Source organism: Canis aureus, chromosome 13, assembly GCF_053574225.1.
Source record: "Canis aureus isolate CA01 chromosome 13, VMU_Caureus_v.1.0, whole genome shotgun sequence".
NCBI classification, from domain to species: Eukaryota; Metazoa; Chordata; class Mammalia; order Carnivora; family Canidae; genus Canis; species Canis aureus.
This window is the reverse complement of record NC_135623.1, coordinates 25292401-25312847: the sequence shown is the minus strand read 5'-3', so window position 1 is coordinate 25312847 and position 20447 is coordinate 25292401. Positions and strand designations below refer to the sequence as shown.

The 20447-nt window shown below is 38.4% G+C and overlaps 1 protein-coding gene and 1 long non-coding RNA gene across 3 annotated transcripts; both read left to right on the top strand.

The window, feature by feature from the left end:
* Positions 1 to 1853: 1853 nt before the first annotated feature.
* LOC144282200 (uncharacterized) lies at positions 1854 to 6723 on the top strand. Its single transcript, XR_013350534.1, has 3 exons — positions 1854 to 2415; positions 5750 to 6074; positions 6402 to 6723. It is a non-coding gene; the product is annotated as an uncharacterized LOC144282200 (long non-coding RNA).
* A 1526-nt stretch (positions 6724 to 8249) lies between these two features.
* Positions 8250 to 19668, top strand: LOC144282199 (KRR1 small subunit processome component homolog). Of its 2 annotated transcripts, XM_077845545.1 has the most exons (10): positions 8250 to 8409; positions 9879 to 10051; positions 11655 to 11789; positions 11970 to 12095; positions 12181 to 12264; positions 13233 to 13289; positions 14790 to 14960; positions 16948 to 17025; positions 17118 to 17211; positions 19113 to 19668. In XM_077845545.1, exons 1-10 carry the CDS (start codon positions 8325 to 8327, stop codon positions 19250 to 19252), a joined length of 1143 nt encoding a protein of 380 aa, XP_077701671.1. In that variant the 5' UTR covers positions 8250 to 8324; the 3' UTR covers positions 19253 to 19668. The 2 variants fall into 2 exon arrangements, with proteins under 2 accessions (XP_077701671.1, XP_077701672.1); XM_077845546.1 differs by lacking the exon at positions 12181 to 12264.
* Positions 19669 to 20447: the final 779 nt, after the last annotated feature.

Below are 20447 nucleotides of genomic sequence, written 5' to 3'. Positions count from 1 at the left end.
GAAAGAATGAATGCTCTATTTTAATAGGACTTTAATGAAGCTAAAAACTGTATCCTCTAAAAAGGAGTTACCCTCTTCATTTTATCAAATTTATTTTTCCCTCATTTCATTTCTCTGAAGGAATTTCTATTTCATCTAGCAAAGGGCATCAAGAGATATCTGAGCCTATTTTAAGTGTTGATAATTATTCGAAATATCTATTCCTGTGTAACAAACATCCTGAAAACATAGCGACTTACCACCACCAAATATTTATTAATTTTCCTGTTTCTGTAATCGGGCTGGACAGTTCTTTTGCTCCCTGTGGTGTCTACTGAAACTGAAATGTCTAAGATTGCTTCTTCATTCATTCATGCCCAGAACATGAGCAGTGATGAATGGAACATCTGAGAGCTGGCCAGGCACATCTCTCTCGCTCGCTCTCTCTCTCTCTCTCCTTCACATAGCTAGCTTGGACTTCTTCACAGTGAGGTGATCTCAGGGTAGTTGAACGTCTTACCCTGCAGCCCTCTTCCAAGGACGAGAAAGCAGAAACTGCTCCTCTTCCTGAAGGCTTGACTTAGAATTAGCAAAGTCCTATCCACAGCATCCTATCGATCTAAGTAAGTCACAGGGCCAGACCGGATTCAAGAGGACAAGGAAGAGGCTCAGTCTCTTGGCGTGAGTAGTATGCACATATGGAGAGAGAAGGCATCAGTGGTGGCTCTCTTTGGAGACTATAAATCACAGTAATGAGGTGATTCTCCTAAGGTTACCTGCCTAACTGCATTAGAAATGAAGTTGAGTATGTAACAGTTTTGTGCCAGGCGGGGATGATGAACAAGGCAATGTGTGGGGTAAGAAGATACTATGGCCTCCTTGCACCCAACTTGATGCTGCTGACATGCTGACATGACTTCATTGCTTTGGTGTGGCAACAACTCCAGCCAAGTTACTACTGCCAAATACCTGCCCATCTGGCCTAAAATATGACTAATTACGATTATAATGATTCTTCAGCTTTATTAAACACCTGCCTTCTGCAAAATCGAATGAGATTCATAAAGACTTCCTCATTAATCATCACAGCATCCCTGCCGTGAGGCTGAAGGAGGTAGGTGTACTCTCATTTTAGAAATGAAGAAAGTGCGACAAACTAAAGCTCTAGGATGGTTATCCAACACTGCACAACTGGTTGGCTAGAATGTAGGGGAGAGGCAGTGTGTGTGTAGTAGGCAGAGACAGAGACAGAGACAGAAACAGAGAGACTGAGAGAATGAGAGGGAGATAGAAAAAAATCCTCCCTGAAAAGAAGAGGAGAGTCATCAAAATCATTTTTTTCCTTTTCCATTGCCATATGGCAGCCACTTAAGTGTCTTAACTGGAAAGCACTCAGTGATTTCCAGAAGCAACAAACTTCTGTTATAATCAGGCACTATGACTTGTCTCCCCCAAAATCATTGTAATGAGATTTAACCTGTACCAGATTCACACTGGTTTTGTTTCTTTTTAGCTGTATGTCCTTGGACAACATATTGGCCCTTCTGCATTGATGAGTATATAATTCAAAGTTTTGTTGCACAGATTAGTTAAAAAGATATGTCACATAATGTATGATAAGTGGTTTATTATCATAGGCACCCAATAAATGGAAATGGGTTTTATCACAAGTTTTTTTATCCTGAAAATTCTAATACGTTAGTTGAAATAGAGAAGATTTTAAAAAGCCTTCTGTCTTTATTCTACATCTACTGATTTTGAAAAACAACAAGATTGATTAGTAGTTACTGGATCTGCATCTGTTAATTTTTTTAAATTTTTTTATTTAAATTCATGTGTCTGTTATTAAATGAAATTGAGTTTATACATTTAGACCCAGGTCTGTGTGACATTGCACCGGTCAGCTAAAGTCTCTGGGTGTTAGAATCCTCATATGTAAGTTAACAGAGCTGGACTAGGTAATCTTTAAAGTTCTTTTTTCACTCGGACATCTGCAATTCCATGGAAAAAGAAAAAGCCTTTCAATTCTTTATTCAAGCCATCATTTATGAACATTTTGCCCTCTAGTGGCAAGAATCAAGGAAAAACTATTCCTCCTGAGGAAAACTTTCACGTCCACATCCCTATCAAAACCTGGTATTTTGATGAATGCTTAGGCTTGCTTCAATATTTTTCTAGTTATGTCTACCGAAAAGTTACTCCCAAAATTAGCAGCTTTCAACAACAAACATTTATGAAGTTTCCAAGAGTCAGGAACTTCCAAGCAGCTTCCTGCAACCAAGGAATCAGCCCTGCTCAGCTCACTCATCCGAAAGCTTGACCAGGCAGGAGGAGGTGCTTCCAAGCTCGTGAGGCTGGTGACAGGAGGCTTCAGTTCCTAGACTTTCGGATTTCTCCATAGGGCCACTCAAGACACGGTAGCTGGGTCCTTCCAAGGTGAGCTGTCTGGGGACCTGTGGGGGATGCGGGGGGCCTGTGGAGAGAGGTAGAGAGGGAGAAAGGAAGAAGCCAAGACTGAAGCTGCCATGTCTCCTACATTCTGATTCAAAGATTATATACCATGGATGAATGACCTAGAATCACGTAGATTCAACATGAGTAAACCTCAAAACAAACTATTCCAATAAAAATCAAGTTGTAGGGGCACCTGGGTGACTCAAGTTGGTTAAGCCTCCGTATCTTGATTTTGGCTCAGGTCATGATCTTAGGGTCGTTAGATCAAGTCCCATACCAGGCTCTGTGCTGAACATGGAGCCCGCTTAAGATTCTCTCTCTCCCTTTCCCTCTGCCGCTCCCCTCAACCCTCCTTCCTGCTCACACATACAGTCTCAATAAATAAATAAACAAACAAATAAATAAATAAATGCAAATTGTATGAGAACATACATTTATATGTATATAACTATTATAAAATACTTATATAATCATATACAAAACTTGTATTTTTGTATAATGTACATTAATGTATGTATTATACATTAATTACACATTATAATTATGCATTATTAATATACGTATACATTAATACATACAATATGTTATATATATTGTATAATATATTATATGTATAATATATGATATATGTATAATATATTATATGTAATGTAAATTAAATATATCAAGTTTTATAATATTAATTATAATATGTACATTAATGTACATTATACATTAAAGTAATTAATGTCATGTAAAATATTTAAAGCCCACTCTATCTTGTTTAGTACACATCACATGTGTGTGTAGTAGCCACATACACAAAAATATATGTGGAAATGATAAATTCCTAACTTGGCATAGTAGTCACCTCTGGTGGAAAGGGGGAGGAATGAGATTAGGAAGGTGTAGACAGGGGCTTTAGCTGGAAATACTTATGTCTTAAATTTAACTATGTCTACAAAAGCATTTGTTATATTAGTCTGTCTGCTTTTTAGTAAAAAAAAGTCTATTTTTTAGTCTATTGTTTTAGTAAAACCAAAACAACTAACTATTGCTTCTAGAAGAGAGATGACTGGAGTAACTTCATTTTGCATGTATGTGAGATTTTATGATACAAATATTTATGTAAATCTGGGCCCAAAGTGATAAATGATAACACTTATTAAATTTAGGTAGAGAGATTCTTGAACAATGGTTGCATTGCTCCTTGCATTTTCCTTTTTCATTCTTTTCAAAATTAAAAGAAAAAATACATAGCCATTTCCTGCAGGGAAATGAGAGTCTCTCACTACATGAGAGAATAATCATTATAAAAAGACATTACACCAAATCACCACAGTTACAGCAGATCATGTTTTCAGTATCACCACATGTGCCTAGAGAAATATAAATCAACCTAACAGACCAATCAATACATTTGAAAATGCTCACAGCAAATATAGAGAACTACTATACACACATACCCCCAATAAAATTTTAGTACATAATTCCTCCATCTATCTTGTGACTGGGGCTAAGTAATTCTTTTTTTTTTTCTAAGATTTTAGCTATTTATTCATGAGAGACGGCGGGGGTGGGGTGGGGGGCAGAGACACAGGCAGAGGGAGAAGCAGGCTCCATGCTTGGAGCCTGATGTGGGACTCAATCCCGGGTCTCCAGGATCACGCCCTGGGCCAAAGGCAGGTGCTAAACCACTGAGCCAGCCAGGCATCCCAGCCTAAGTAATTCTTTAAATATGTGGCTTATTTTAATGAAATGGTGGCATGGGAATGAGTGATGGTGATGGGTAAAACCTGAAAACCTATTAATCCCCTGCACTGCCCTTGCTATACTTACCGTACTACACATTGCGTGTTTTTGCCCCTCTTCCCCTTCTTTTGGCAACAGCTCTAGATTCCTCCTTAGGAATTGTTCATTCCCATTCTAGGCCCAGATGGTTTATGTGGGTGTAACCCACCTCTGGCTTTAGCAAGTGATCTAGTACTGGTCACTGAGAGTCTTCCTAGGACTTTTGATGGAATTCTTAGGAAGAAAGAAAGTCTTCTTCTGCTAAGAATTTGATTCAGCACTGCTGGCAGATATCTTTGCTTCAGAATAAAAACCTCACAGAAAAAGCAGAGCCAAAAGATGGAAGGACAGAGAGAGAGAGAGAGAGAGAGATCTCAAAGTTATGATAGACAAAGAGCATGAATGTTTCTGTGACACTGTTGAGGTCAGAGGTCCAATTCCCAGGTATGTAGGACAGTAAGTCCTCTTTTTTACTTGTTACTTTGAATGTTGTATGACTTGCACTCAAAAGAATCTTGAGAAGTGTACTTATGTGCAAGTCCTGAAGCATACTAAAATTCTAATCCTGCCTGTCCTGGAGAACTCTAAAAGCAGAGGACTTGAGTGCTCATAAGATCAGATTCAGGCTTCTGAGACATGCCTCCCGTGTTGCTTTAAGGCAAGGGTCCCTAACCTGATGGCTTGATCCTCTAGGGTTTTTATGAAACAGTGTGACAGAAATGTGACCATCTCATCAAACTGTGGGTAAAATGATATGTGTACCCAAATATATGTGCTTTTCTGGGGAAAGGGTCCATTGATTTAATCTTATCAGTAAAGGGACTTGTAAACCAACAGATTAAAGTCACTGACAGATGATCAGAGCAAAAATGTAGTGTTAAGACTGAATTTCCAGTCTCTAAGTGTATCAGAAAGCTGGACTTTTTAAGTTGAGATTTTGAAACAATGGAGAAGCCATGTCACCATCTTATTAATATCATGAAATGCCTTGTTTAAATATAAACCCATTAAATGTTTGAAATATATAATCTAAAAAGTTTATTTCATTTAAAAAAAAAAATTCGGGATCCCTGGGTGGAGCAGCGGTTTGGCGCCTGCCTTTGGCCCAGGGCGCGATCCTGGAGACCCGGGATCGAATCCCATGTCGGGCTCCCGGTGCATGGAGCCTGCTTCTCCCTCTGCCTATGTCTCTGCCTCTCTCTCTCTCTCTCTCTCTCTCTATGACTATCATAAATAAATAAAAATTTTTTTAAAAAAGTTCATTTCATCAAGAGCCATCTGTGGTTACCACTGTCTGAAGAATGGGAGATGCATATAGATTTAACAAATGACTAGAAATCTGCTTCCCAGAGAAATTCAAATATGCCCCCAGTGTCATGTAAACAAATAAAAGACTGTAGTTTGCTTGTTATATTTGCATAAAATAATAATTCTCAGCAATACCAATACATTTCACATGCCACTGATTAAATCTTGAATATTCATGCATGCATTAAAAAGCCTTCTGTTGCTTTGGTGAAACCTAATATCATGAAATGTATTCCAGCTTTCCTTTAGGGAGAAGAATATTATAACCGAAAATTAAATCAAAGCTGTTGCTTATCAATAAGAACAATCAAGAAGAGAAAGATGGAAGATTGCCTTGGAAATAGGAGAGGACCAATGAAATATTAATGTTCTGTGGGCCTGGGGCCCAGAGAGACTAATATTCAATGAGTGTCTTTAGACCTCAAGCATCCACTGTATATAGCAGTATCAGTGTTTGTTTGGGTAATGAGACAACAGAATTCCAGGAAATGGAGCAAGATTGTCCACCAAAGAGCCCAGCATAATAATGAGCAACCATCTGGAAACTTTGGCTTTGATACCAGGTAAGTTCTGCCCTAGTAGTGGGAAATAGTGGGAAAAAGTGGGAAATAACTTCGCTTTCATTGCATGTCTGGTTCTGAGTAAAGCTCTTACTAGCCCTTTGAAGTAGAATCACAGAAATTAAGAATATCTATAAGTCCCCAGTTTCTCAACCTTGGCACTATTGATATTTTGGGGTTGAATAATTCCTTGTTCTCCAGGCTGCAAATTCTTGGGCCCTGTCCTAGACCTACTGAACCATAAACTGGGAATAGGGTCACCCTCCACATGCGTCTGAGGTTGGCTAAAGTTTAAGAAGCATTAATCTAACTCAATTTCTCATTTTACAGCTGAAGAAACAGAGGTTGGTTAAGTGTTTACTCAAGTGACTTAGCAGCCAAAGCTGCACATCATGTGTCCTTATCTACAGAGTTTGCTAAGTGGGGCCTTGCAAGAAGGGGTTGATATCCTGCAAGCATATTTCATCCCAACACCATGACACATGAAACATGTTGTTGTACAGCAAACATTCCAAGACTGAGTATGTTTCTCAAATTTGATCTCTTTCCTGGATTCCCAGGTTTTCCAGGCTTTCATGCAAATACCTTTACTTTTGTTGACATTATTTTTCTAATGATTATTATTGTCCAAAAAAATTAAAATAAATAAATAAATAATGATTATTATTTTCTACTTATTTTTTGTCTTTTTGCCTGCTTCTTTTTTCTTTTCTGCCTTTATCCCTAAGATAGCCAGCTTTGTAACCTTGAGGTGTAGCCTTCTAAGTCTTTTCTTGTTGTATAATCACATACAAACATATATTTGGATATATATATATATATATATATACACACACATATAATTATTATATCCAGCACGTAGAACCTGAAACGTTATAGATCCTCAATAAATACTTATTGAATAATTTGCTTTATAAAAATGGGATAATTTGGGTTTGGGTTTTTTTTTTTTTTTTTTTTTTTTTGAGAGAGAGAGAGAGAATGTGAGTGGGATTGGGAAGAGGAGGAGGGAGAGTAAAAATCTTAAGCAGCCTCCACATCTAGCACAGAGCCCCATGCTGTGCTCCATCTCATGACCCTGAGGTCACCACCTGAGCCAAAACCTGAGTCGGATGCTTAACGGATGGAGCCATCCAGGTGCCCCAAGAAAAATAATCTTAACATAATCATGTGTCTCGTGACCTTACGTCCCTAATTAACAGTCTGTTTTACGTATGCACCTTATGTACAACAATCTTAAGTTTTTATAGAAGATACACAAGGGTGGATTTCAGATAAATGTTCCTAGTCTCACGAAGGCAAGAAATTCAACCTGAGACTTTCCCAACTTGTGCTGCAGGCAATTTTAGAAATGGCAAGCAGTAAGATCAGTCATCAAAAGAAGTCTCACCTTGAATGTGTCTAAGAATTTTTGGATTCTTAGAAGTGCAAAAATATGCAGTAGTGATAAACCTCACATCTTGAAGTCAGCCATAGGCAGCGTTGAGGTAGTCATTTTGGGAAACCTTAGCTCAGTGAAATATTTAAGAAGGGTCACTTAAGTGCTATCCCTGTGGCTTAGAAAGAGAAGTACCAAGACCCTAGGCAATTACCATCGGAAACAAAGACTTTTTAAAACTATCTTACAAAAAAATCATCAGTTTTAGTTTTAAGAAATAGAAATGCAAACAGTGTGTGGCACAAAGCAGTGTCACAATAAATGGTAGCTATTGCTGCCACTCTCTGCCATCAAGGATCATGCATCTTCATATTTGGACTTCCTATTTAGACCTAGCACGGTCAAATAAATATTATCAAATTATTTAACGGTCAAATAAATATTATCAAATGAGTGAGTGAGTGACATCAATGACAGGCCGAGTGCACTCTGCGACCAAACCCTGGAGTCCAAGACCCTGAGCTAGACACAAGGACCGAAAGGAAACTGTAGGTTTCCAAGATTCCAAATAATTTCCAAGATGTATTTAATGCGTGCATGAATATTCAAGGTAGCAGAGTTGGGCCTCCAACTCCCCATAGCGCTGGACTACAACTCCCAGCATGCAGCCAACCTCCGTGGTTGCCGTGCATCCTGGGAAAAGAGTCCGCGGCTGTCCATTGGCTACGCAGGCACAGACGCACGCACAGAGATTGCGCACATCTCCTCATCTGCGTTCTACGGAACTCCTTTCGAGCCAACAGGTTCTTAGTCCTGAATAGCCAGTAGGATTTAAGAGCAGCTCCACTTCCGGTGGCGCCGGAAGCAGCCGGAAGATGGCGGCCTCCTCCTTCCACGGGCTGGCGCAGGCGAACGGGAGGAGTGAGTTTCGTCCGAAGCAGCCGAAGCCGGAGAAGCGAGGTGAGGTCGAGTGAGAACCGAGACTCGGGGGTGGCTGCTGCGTTGCGGCTGGCCGGGGACGTGGGGTCCGTTCTGTGGGGTGGAGTCCGCCTCGGGGCCGGGGGCAGGTGGGGGGGCGGGGAGGCCGTGGGGCGCGGGGGGCGGCGGCGACAGCGGCTCCGCGGGCCCGGGGGTCGCGGCCTCCGGGGCGCCCTTCGCTGCCCTGCTGCTCGGGCGGCTCCCGCGCGTAGGCCGGTTCCCGACGCTCCTGCGGCCTGAAGGCGGGGACGGAGGCTGCCGAGTGGCCGAGCCGCCAAGGGCCGGCTGTCAGAGCCTTTGGCTTCAAGAGATCCTGAAACCCAGGACCGGGAGTTTTGGGTTTTTTAATTATTTTTATTTTTATTTTTTATATATTCATGAGAGGCAGAGACAGAGGCAGACGGAGAAGCAGGCTCCATGCACGGAGCCAAACGCGGGACTGCATGCCAGGACCCCGGGGTCACGACCTGGGCCCCAGGAAGATGCTCAACCGCTCCCCGCCCCAGGATCAGGAGTTTTAACAAATGATGTCGGAGATCGTTTATGCCCTTAGGAGACATTTCATTTCATTGATTGGAGACTTAGACCGAATCACCTTTGTGTCCCTTTAGACAGACCGGTCACTCATCTTTTCTTTTTTTTGGACTAAACGTTTCTCACAAAATGGGAAAAATAATACCCGTCCTTCCCACGTTTCACAGTTGTCATGAAGGTGTATACAGAAGCAAGGCACATGGAAACTCCTTGGAAAGTCTGAAGCCATGTACCTACCGGTGATTGGTAACAGAGTTTACACCAGAATATCAGCTTTTAAGTCTGTGTGTGTGCGTGTGCACAAAATGTACATGCCTCTGCATATATATATGGTATACACACACAGTCGGCAGTTCAGGAAAGTCTAACAGGTCATTTGTATTGAAACAAAGTGGTATTAGGATCTTTGACTCTAAGACCGTGTCGTACAGTGGAAGTTTCCGAGCAGCGCTGAGGACTGTAGACCCAAGGAGGGTCCCTGACCTTAAGGAACTTGGTCCTATGAGGCTGGCGTAGACAGTTGATTTTAATAGTGTGTTGATAAATAATGACGGCGTTATGTTCTTTGTTGAATCATCTAAAGAGCGTGGAAACAGGAACTACAAAGAGTATTGGGAAGCGTGTAAATGTATGCATATAAGCTTTTTTTTTTTTAATTTACATATTCATTAGAAACACAGAGAGAGAGGGGGGCAGAGAGACAGGCAGAGGGAGAAGCAGGCTCCACGCAGGGAGCCCGACGCGGGACGCCGTCCTGGGACTCCAGGATCACGCCCTGGGCCGAAGGCGGCACTAAACTGCTGAGCCACCCAGGGATCCCACATATAAGCTTTTTTTTTTTTTTTCTAAACATATAAGCATTTTTAAAAGTGTCCACAAGAAGGGTAAAATCTTACGTGTATGTTTCTTCTCTTTAGATGAATCTGAGCTCCTCACTGTTCCTGATGGTTGGAAGGAACCCGCTTTTTCTAAAGAGGACAATCCCAGAGGACTCTTGGAGGAGAGCAGTTTTGCAACTTTGTTCCCAAAATATAGAGAGGCTTACTTGAAAGAGTGCTGGCCTTTGGTACAGAAAGCCTTGAATGAACATGTATGCACATTTTATATACTTATTTGAAATTTTGCTTTTATGCCTTTTCTAAAAATAAGTATATATGCTGGTGGATTTTTTTAAAAAGGTACTAGCATAAAAAAAATAAAAATAAAAAAATTAAAAGGTACTAGTGTAAGTAGTTAATTTAGTTCCTTTTTTGGTGTTTTGTTTTTTTAAAGAAAGATCTTTAAGTGTGTGCACCTACAGGCATGTGTGAGTAGAGGCGGGGGGCAGAGTCCCGCGTGGACTCTGCCGAACACAGAGCCCAACGTGACATTTGATCTCACAGCCCTTGAAATCATGACCTGAGCTGAAATCAAGGGTCGGATGCTTAACTGACTGGGCCACCCAGGTGCCCCTGGTTCCTTTTAAACAACCTAGATAGAAGCTTTATTCTTTTAATCCACTTGTTTTTAGTTTTGTGAGTAATAGATTACTTTTAAAAATTCACACACCTTTAGAACTGTAGGGATCTCATCGACTTTCTGAAACTCATCTCAGAATGCCTGTTCTCTACTGTGATATTTGCCATGTTTCTGTATAGTTTGAGTTGAGGCATGTACCTGGATGATTTCTTAATTTTCATTTTAAATGGAAGGGGTAGGGTGTGGCCAACTATCCCCTGTATGTACCTGCTGCCATTTCCCTAGAGTAATACATTTGTTTTTATTTTTCAAACTGGATTGAAACCCATTAGTAGAGCAAGAAATCCCATTTAATGGATATAATGAGCCTTAAAAAAAGGAATGCATCCAAAAAATAAAAATAAGTATCACATATGGTAAGGATAAGTTTCATTTTATGAAGTTTTTGGTTCGTTTATATATGTGCACGTGAGAACCTGTGCACACACCAGGTTGTGATATAAAATGTGTTTCTCATCTAGGTGACTGCTCCAGAGTTTTGTGCCTGTTAGGTATTAGGGTGGTTCAGCAAACCGCAGGCTGTTTTACAGCTGTCTGCATCTGAGATTAGACTTGTAAACTCACAGAGACCCAACCTTATGTTGAATTGTTCATCACTCACTACACTGAAATATAATTCACAAGATGCTATCAGAAAATGACATTTTAATTTGCTTTGTTGAAATCTGTTTCTTCCTATGAACAGTTAATGCCTAATTTTCCAGTTATTTTTTCTTTCTGAACCTATGAGAATTTGTTTTTACTTTGTATTTAGCTAATACCAGGTAGAAGAAAGTTTGAAAGGAAAAGTCTGTTCTTAACCCAAAGGAGCAGATGGCAGAGCACAGCCCCGTCCAGGATAGAGGAGCTATATGTAGCTTTAGATTTTCACCCTAGGTCTTAAGTATGACCTCATTTGCATTGATACATATTTTTTAAACTAGAAATTATCTTTGAGTACAAAGTTCTAAAGCCAAGTAGAAATGGTTTCAGTGCCTAAGTTTCTTACATTCTTTGAAATATGAAAGTAATCAATGTTCATTATTTTTATCAACTACTCAGCTTCTTCAAGGGGGGAGTTGATAGAATTAGAGCTTAATTTACAGTAATTAATAGTTTGATAGGATAGGCTTTGTAATTACCTAAAATTGAATTGATTTTTAGACAGTTGTGTATTTGCTCTTTGCTTTTCTCAGCACGTTAATGCAACCCTGGACCTGATCGAGGGCAGTATGACTGTTTGTACAACAAAGAAGACTTTTGATCCGTATATCATCATTAGGGCCAGAGACCTAATAAAACTTTTAGCAAGAAGTGTTTCATTTGAACAGGTAAATTTAGAATTACAAAAACTTTGCTGTATTTGCATCAACTTTAGAGATAACATATAACACTGCATCCCTCCGTCTTAGAGTTTTTATTTTTCTGGTTAGATTTCATTAGCCTGGGCCTTGAAAACAAATGTGTTTGTAAAGAATATTGATAGAATATTTTCTTCGTTTTTCCCAAAGGCAGTACGAATTCTTCAGGATGATGTTGCTTGTGACATCATTAAAATAGGTTCTTTAGTAAGAAATAAAGAAAGATTTGTAAAAAGAAGACAACGTCTCATTGGCCCCAAAGGATCTACATTAAAGGTACTTTTTATCAGTGGAAAACTTGAGTCTTTCTCTGTCATTAGTTTTTCATTGTACTGAATTTGAGCTTAATCTTTTGTTATAGGCTTTGGAACTGTTAACAAACTGTTATATTATGGTTCAGGGAAACACGGTTTCAGTCATTGGACCTTTTAGTGGCTTAAAAGAGGTGAGAACTATTTACTATCTTCAGTTAATTTTCATCACTCCTAGATCCTAACATAACATGGTCAACCTTTGGCAACTAAGGAAGTATCCACTCCTGAGTTAGAAGGTCTGCACATCATTTCTTTTTCCACTACAAATTTTAAATGAGTATTTAAGATTTTTAGTCTCTAGCACATACAGGAAATGTGTAGTTACATGTGCTCAAGTGATTAGAGAATTGAATGTTGATATTATTTGCAGTAACCTATATAAACTAGTAGAGGTCAGATTCTGGAAACTTTCCTTTAAAATAGTTTTCTTTTTTTTTTGTTTTTTTTTTTTTGTTTTTTTGTCTGAAGTTTAGTGTAGTATTTAATGTTATGAAAAAATCTGTGGAGCAGTTACTGTGTCTTAACTCCTTTTGTTGTCTGGATCTGGCTGCGAGGTCTTGTTCCCTTTCTAGGACCTACAGTAGTTCTGTTGGACCTCTTCTAGTTATCTGTCCTCTTCTCATGTGGCAATAATAATAACTTAAATATATTGAATATCCTGTGGTTTTGTGAAGTCTAAATATATTGTCTTATTTAATTTTTACAGCAGAGCCTTGAGATAGTTTTACTTCTGTACTACAAATGAGAAAGCAGGAAAAGGACAGGTGACTTTCCCTTACGAAGTGGCATTCCCATTATTGAGCCCGTATTTTCTGACTAAATCTAGCTACTTTCTTCCTAAATTCCACAGTTCCAAAATGTTGTTGTATTAGTTCTATATGTTACATTTTAGCAGTAAGTTGAGAAAATCCATTGCTTCCAAGAGAAGTTGACTATTATGAAAGATCTAGAGGTCACCCAGAGCAGTTGAAGGCCTACTGTATTCAATTTGGGAGTCATTGCCTGGTTCATAGGGTATGTTGCAGTGTATTAATCTCCTTCCACTGAGTTCATTAAAATCTTTTTAAATGACTAATTCATTTTTCTTTGCAAATTTCAGGTTCGAAAAGTAGTCCTAGATACTATGAAGAATATCCATCCAATTTATAACATTAAAGTGAGTTAATTATATGTTACTGTAACAGTGACTGTCAGACTTCTTTTAGGTGCAGAAACTTTTCTTGAAATTAGATTTTTTATGGAAGCCTAATGCACAAAGCAGATAAAGCAGAATCATTCAGGGTAGAGGTAGAGTTCTGCACACCCAACTACCCTAGTCCTGGAGTTATATCCGTGGAGGCTTAGGTCTCTGTGCTGTGCCGTAACGTATGGTGTAGTTCTGATACGAAGGACATACGCTTCATGAAATTGGTCATAGATGATCTCAGTCAGGTTTTCTTGGATTATGGGCCCATTACTATATTTGAAGATGTGATCGTTCAGAATTCTGCCCTTTTTCTATTAGTAGAGTCTGGAATACGTCAGATTGCATTAACACTATTTTTTTTTAATTTAATGTTCAAATTATAAACTCTTTGAGAGAGATCTGTTATATCCTTGTGTGCTCAGCATTCATGATTATACCTGGGAACATATAACTCATGATTATACCTGTTGTTATGAACTATTTCATGAGGGTATTTTTGAAGCAATCCACTTAAATTTGATAAAGTTACAAAGTCACTCTTAGATTGGGATGGAAGAACGATTTTGAGTTGCCTTGGGACATTGAAGATAAAAAGAGCTGCTAGTCTTGTATCTGATGCCCGGTTTGCATCCTTTGATGTTCCAGTGTGTGCAGAATTCACATGGAGTGGGAGAAATGTGAGAATATTGGTTTTGTCTGATCAAGAGAAAGTTTACTTTTTTCTTTCCCTGTGATAATTAAAGTGCTACCCAAAAACTTCCAGCTTTTAGGGAACATTGCTAATTAAGAACTCTCCCTGCTCCAATTAATATGTATTTTAAAGACTTTTTTGTTTGTTTTTTAAAGATTTTATTTATTTGAGAGAGAGAACAAGTGATGGGTAGGGGCAGAGGGAGAGCATGAAAAAAGCAGACCCCCTGCTGAGCAGGAAGCCTGATGCGGGGCTCCAGCCCAGGATCTGGAGATTATGACCTGAGCCACCAAGGCACCCAAATTTTAAAGGTTTTAGTGAACTAATGGTTGAAAAGCTGAGTTGTCTCATCTCCGTTCATTTTAACAGTTCTGCATTTTTTTAAGGTTTTTCTTTTGTTTTTGTTTTGTTTTTGTTTTTGAGAGAGAGCGGGGAGAGAGGGAGAAGCAGGCTCCCCACTGAGCAAGGAGCCTGACATGAGACTCGATCCCAGGACCTTGAGATTATGACCTGAGCTGAAGGCAGACGCTTAACCAATTGAGCCACCCAGGCGCCCCAATAATTCTGCATTTCTTAATCTAAATTTCTAATGGTTTTCTTGATGCTTGATTTGAGATTACTTTTCTTATGGAGTCTTTTGCTCCTACTGAGGAGATTAAGAACTACTCATTTTAATTGTATTATTTATAGGAATAATATTTATAATGTCTTAGTTTGACAAATGTATTACTTATAAAATTAAAAATTCTTTCTTTGTTCATATATCACCATGACTAAAGACCTTAATGATTAAACGAGAGTTGGCAAAAGATTCTGAATTAAGATCACAAAGTTGGGAAAGATTCTTGCCACAGTTCAAGCACAAAAATGTGAATAAACGCAAGGAGCCAAAGAAGAAAACTGTCAAGAAAGAGTATACACCATTCCCACCACCACAGCCAGAAAGTCAGGTCAGTATTAATGTTGAATTTATTTATATTAGGGGGATACCATTTTAATCTATTTTGTTAGAAAGTTTATGGAGAGTTATTTAGGTAGATTTTCTCTGTGTGTGTGTGTGTGTGTGTGTGTAAGTATAAGAAACTAAAGGTAAGTGTAAATAGGCTTATTTTGAGCTAAGTGTGGGCGTGGGGAGTAGGGGCTTCACAGTAAGAGTGTAACCTCTGTCTAGGTGGTTGCTGTCAGTTGTGCCCCTGTGGCCACAATAAACATCCCATGGATTAAACAACAACAACACAACTTAGCCCTTAGTGCTCTCACTCTGCCTTAACATCATTCTTGTGACATGTGCTATATGACTACTCCAGTTTTGAAATCTTAAATTCTAACATCTGTACCCCCTCTTTTTTTTAATTTATGAGGGCTTCTCTTATGGTCACTTGTTTTCTGGCTTCATTTTTTTCCCCAAATTTCCTTTTCTCTCTGTCTCATCACTATTTCTTTTATGCTGCCTTTTCCTTCTATCACATCTGTCCAGCAAAACTCTCAAACTTGGTCAGTCCTAAAATTTGACTCCTTTCCCATAATGTGGCTGCTAAACATATTTGGAGAAAGTCTTTGGACTGTATCCATTATAATGATGTGTTTCCAACCTCAGATCCTCACTGTTGTCTAGTAGTTCTGTGTGTCCTCTTAGTTCTTGAAGCACCCTCCCACCTCTAGCAGATGACACTGTATTTTATTGTATGGCAGTATTTAAGACTATCAAGTGAGAACTCCTTTACCTTCCTTTTCTCTCACCTGTAATTTTTTTTTCCATCTGCGCCAGTCCTTTCTTCACCTGTTCTTTGAATTCTGTCTTCACCTATCTTCTGAGGTATCTTATGTCATGATTCCCTACGTTGGCTGTATCGAAAGGTCCTTCCTTTCTTCTAGTTCTTTGTTCTCAGCATAGTAACACATCTCTTTCTATATTTGGAGTTTGAATTTCAGAGGTTTGATGAAGGTCAGAGTGGAAAAGTGATCATGGTGATAAAACAATGGAAGTGTTGGATCATGAGGTCTATTCTGGAAAGGGAAGCAAAGAAAGGCACTGTTAGTTGGGGGAAGGTAGAGTGATCTTATTACTCAGGCGTGCTTCCATAACACCTACTATCCTTCTTATGGGCCTGTCCTCTAGTTAGTAATTGTCTTACCTTCCTCTCCTGTGACTAAACTTCTTAAAACAGTTAATGTCTCAATTGACTTTTCCTGCCACTTACTTGCTTCGTGACTGGCAATTTATTTAGCCCACCCATGCGTCAGTTTCCCCTGTACGTAAAATGGGGATAATATAAATAAATATCTATCTCAAAGGATTGTTAATGAGGGTTAAATGATCAGTAATTGTAGTTTAGTAATTGTAAAGAGATTAGTAATTATTACGAGTGTAAAACATTGCCTTAGATATAATAATGCTGTGTCAGTTTGAGATAAATCAGGATGAATAAGCTGTTACTTTCTCTAATTAGTGTTGAATTAGTCCCCAAATCCTAACAATTCTTGCTCTTCATTTTGCATGCCATTACTTTATTCCAAGTGTTTTTCTCTTCTTTCTTCTGTACCTTTTAAATACTGCTTTGGTCTCCATTTCTCTCAGAAACCTGCAGACATTTCTAAATTGTAGCCCACCCTCTTTACCTGGCATGCACATTTCTTCAAGCTTACCCCATATTATCTTTCCAGTTTCCTCACACTTCCTGAATCATTGATGTTCCATCCACCTAAAACAGCCTGCTGTATATTTCATGAACACATCACCTCCTTTCCTACCTCCATGCTTTTTGCATGTATTCCCTTCAGGTTAGAGCACATCTCCTTTTTTTATGTTACCGCCTTTATGAATTTATCAAGAATTTTTGACCTTGCTATCTTTAACTCAAGGGCATTATGCATTTCCTAGGAAATGTCTTTTATCTACCTATTTTCTGATGTAATTGTAAATCATGATTTCAACAGATTGATAAAGAATTGGCTAGTGGTGAATATTTTCTGAAGGCAAGTCAAAAGAAGCGTCAGAAAATGGAAGCCATAAAGGTAAGACTCTGTCTAGCTCATGACATTGATAGCATAGTTCATAGAAACTTGAATTCCTACTTAATAATAAATCGTTCTTACTAATAATGCAGGCTAAACAAGCAGAAGCTCTCAGTAAGAGACAAGAGGAAAGAAACAAAGCTTTTATTCCACCTAAGGAAAAACCAGTTGTGAAACCAAAGGAAGGTAAATGCTTATTTTCCAGTTATTGGTATGATGTTAAAGTCTGTTACCTGAAAAGTAAACCAGTAGTGAATTTGTCCAAATCTCTCTGAGTGTTAACTAAAGAAATTACCGTTATCTTTCATCAGTTCTCTTGACATTTCATTAGCCACTAATCCTAGAGATGAGGTCACTGAGGTGTTTTATTAGCAGCTAGTGCCTATTTAAAGAGTATCCTGGATTGACAGTCCTTTCCTGACCTCTGATTGTGCTGGGCAAGGACTCGTTGTGAAGCTATAAACTAGAGCAGTGAATCCTTTGTAGACGTAAGAGTAACTAAAGCATCAAGCTCCCCAAGCTCTGTTATCATGCCTCAGAAAGAGCTTATCAGAAGTTACACTTTTCTTCTCTCTGTTTATGTGATTTGTGGCTTTAAATTCGATCCCTTTATTGTTACAGATTTCTGATGACCTTGGGCTAAAAGACACCATCAAAACAACAGGAAGGTCTTGGGGCTTTTAAAAAGACAGCCAGGGTGAGGCGCCTGGGTGGCTCAGTCAGTTAAGCATCTGACTCTTGGTTTCGACTCAGGTCATGAGCTCATGGGATGGAGGGCGCCCACCCCCGCCCCCAGCCTGTCATCGGGCTCTGCTCAGTGGGGAGTCTGCTGGAGGATTTTCTCTATCTGCCCCTCCTTCCATGTGTGCTTTGTCTAAGATTTAAAAAAAAAAAAAAAAAAAAACTCCGAGACTTGAGTCTTTTCTTCTCCATTCCTAGCCTCATTTGATCCATCCGTTCCTCTTCTACATTTTCCTTCCCGCTAGTAACACTTGTGCTCTTTCTGAAGTACTTTTCCAGAGTAGCCAGTGCAGTGAGGGGAGGGAAGTCACTGGCATCACTGTACCTGACCTGTTGGTCAAAACCAGACCTATTATTATTTTAGTAATAGTCTCTGTTTATAATGATTAGGGATGTAGCTGTTTCATGATAGTGACAGCATTAAGTCTGATAATGTTTTATTTTGTGATTCTCCTGTGCTCTGAATACTGTTCTTTAAATGGTGAGGAAAAGCTACAGTTTTTTTCCCCTCTCTCTTTATTATTCAAGTTTTTGTAATTGAGTCCATGGATGGGTTCTGTTAGGGTCTCCAGATATTCTCAGATTACCACCTTTATTACCAAGGCCTTGTTAAATAAAATTTTACTAGTCATTCATTGAACTAATATTTGGAAAATTTTATTTTTAAGTTTGAGGGTTTTTTTAAAAAAAGATTTTATTTATTCCTTAGAGAGCATAAGCAGGGGGAGGGGCATAGGGAGGACGACAAGCAGACTCCTTGCAAGGCAGGGATCCAGACTGGAGGCTCAATCCCAGGACCCTGAGATCATGACCCAAGCTGAAGGCAGACACCTAACCGACTGAGCCACCGAGGCGCCCCTATTTTTAAGGTTTTATGTGTGGTAATAGATAAAGTAGATTTTGATCTAAACCTTCATGATTAATTAAAATTATGGAAGCTAGAAGGGCTACATGTTAATATTCATGAAATGTAATTTTATGTTATTTTAATGTGCAGAATGGAAAATTGGTATATTAATGAGTACTCTATATAAAGTTCTAAAACATGGGAAAGAATATAAAAATATTACTACCAAGTACAATTTAAGGGAAATAAATGCAGCTTTAATATTGAATTTAGTAACTGAAAAGCTAAACTATAATGCCATTTGCATGTGTACTTAATGTATTTTTAAAGTACTTTATGATTTGTTTCGTCTTAAATGTCTTTCATTTAAGCAGGTGTTTTATATTTTACATGACATCTCACCTATTACAGTACTCTGAAATTATTGAACCAAATACATGCTTTATGTTTTATTTGGTAAAATCTAAAGAATTACATGTATCATTTTTAATTTGTCTAGCTTCTACTGAAAATAAAATTGATGTGGCTGCCATCAAGGAAAAGATTAAAAAAGCAAAGAATAAGAAACTGGGAGCTCTTTCAGCTGAAGAAGTTAAGCTTAAAATGGAAGCAGATGAAAAAAAGAAGAAGAAAAAGTAACATTAAAAAAAGTTCCTGAATGAGAAGTCATTAAGCTATCTCCTTTTATAAAGGATTTTGAAATACTAGGGCGTTAATAGCCTATGTGTGAGAAAGAATACTCTGATTACATTTTCTGAGTTTGTGTCATTCTTCAAAATTGTGTTTGTATAAACAGCTGTTCTTTATAAATATAAATTATTGTATTCTCTGTGTGTTTTTTGAAAAATTTAATGCAGAGTGATATATATGTCTTTGTATACATTGTACCTTATCTGTTTTGGCATATTTTGCCTAAGCATGATTTTAGGTGTAGTTTTTATATAAAGGTTTTTGGAATGTAACTATTGTAATTATCCTTCAGTTCCAGTGTTCGATGCCACTGGTTAGTGTTTAAATAAAATCATGTCCCATCATTTGGGTTTGAGCAAAATAAATGCAGATTTTACAGTGCTCTCTTTAATGAAAACAAGTAAACATTTAGGCTTATTTCTTAAAATCTTAGGTTTAAGATTAAACAACCCATAAGCAAAAAAAGCAAGACCTCTTAAATCCCTTAATTACTATTCTGAGTCTGGGAAAATGGTAAACCAAAGACCTCAGATTGCAAGCCAGTGGGGAAAACCAGATGTTCAGAATTGAAGCAGCATGCAACAAGTTACATAGCAAAGTTTTTACTAACAAGGGCCAGTGGAGTTATTTAGAATCACCTAAATCTAGTATTATATGCATTTTGTAGTTTTAGAAGCTGAGACACACACAGGCTGGATTACTTACGGAAAGTCACAGCTGTAGCAGCCTGAAAACAATGCTTATTCATAGAAAAGTGGAGAGTAAAAAGTGAGTTTATTCTAGAGTGAGGAAGTTGGAACAGTTTTTTAAGAATGAATTGTGTTTTTTGCTGGATTATATTAGTTCAAAACTAAATGAGGGTATCTTTGCTTGACTCAATTGGTTATTCTAACACTCGGTGTTAGGTTTGGAGGGCTAACAGTGAGAAAGAGAAGTATCTGTTGCTTAAAAATATTGGCCAGTCGGGATACAGAATAGAGGAGTAACCTGTAAAACAAACATAAATATCCTCTTAAATGTTATTTTTCAGAATGCAGGAATATAATTCACATTGATCTTAAAGGCACAAAGATTTATTATGTACACACATAACCTGTGACTTTGTCTCACTGTGGGTTAGCTATAAAGTCAGACAAGAAATACC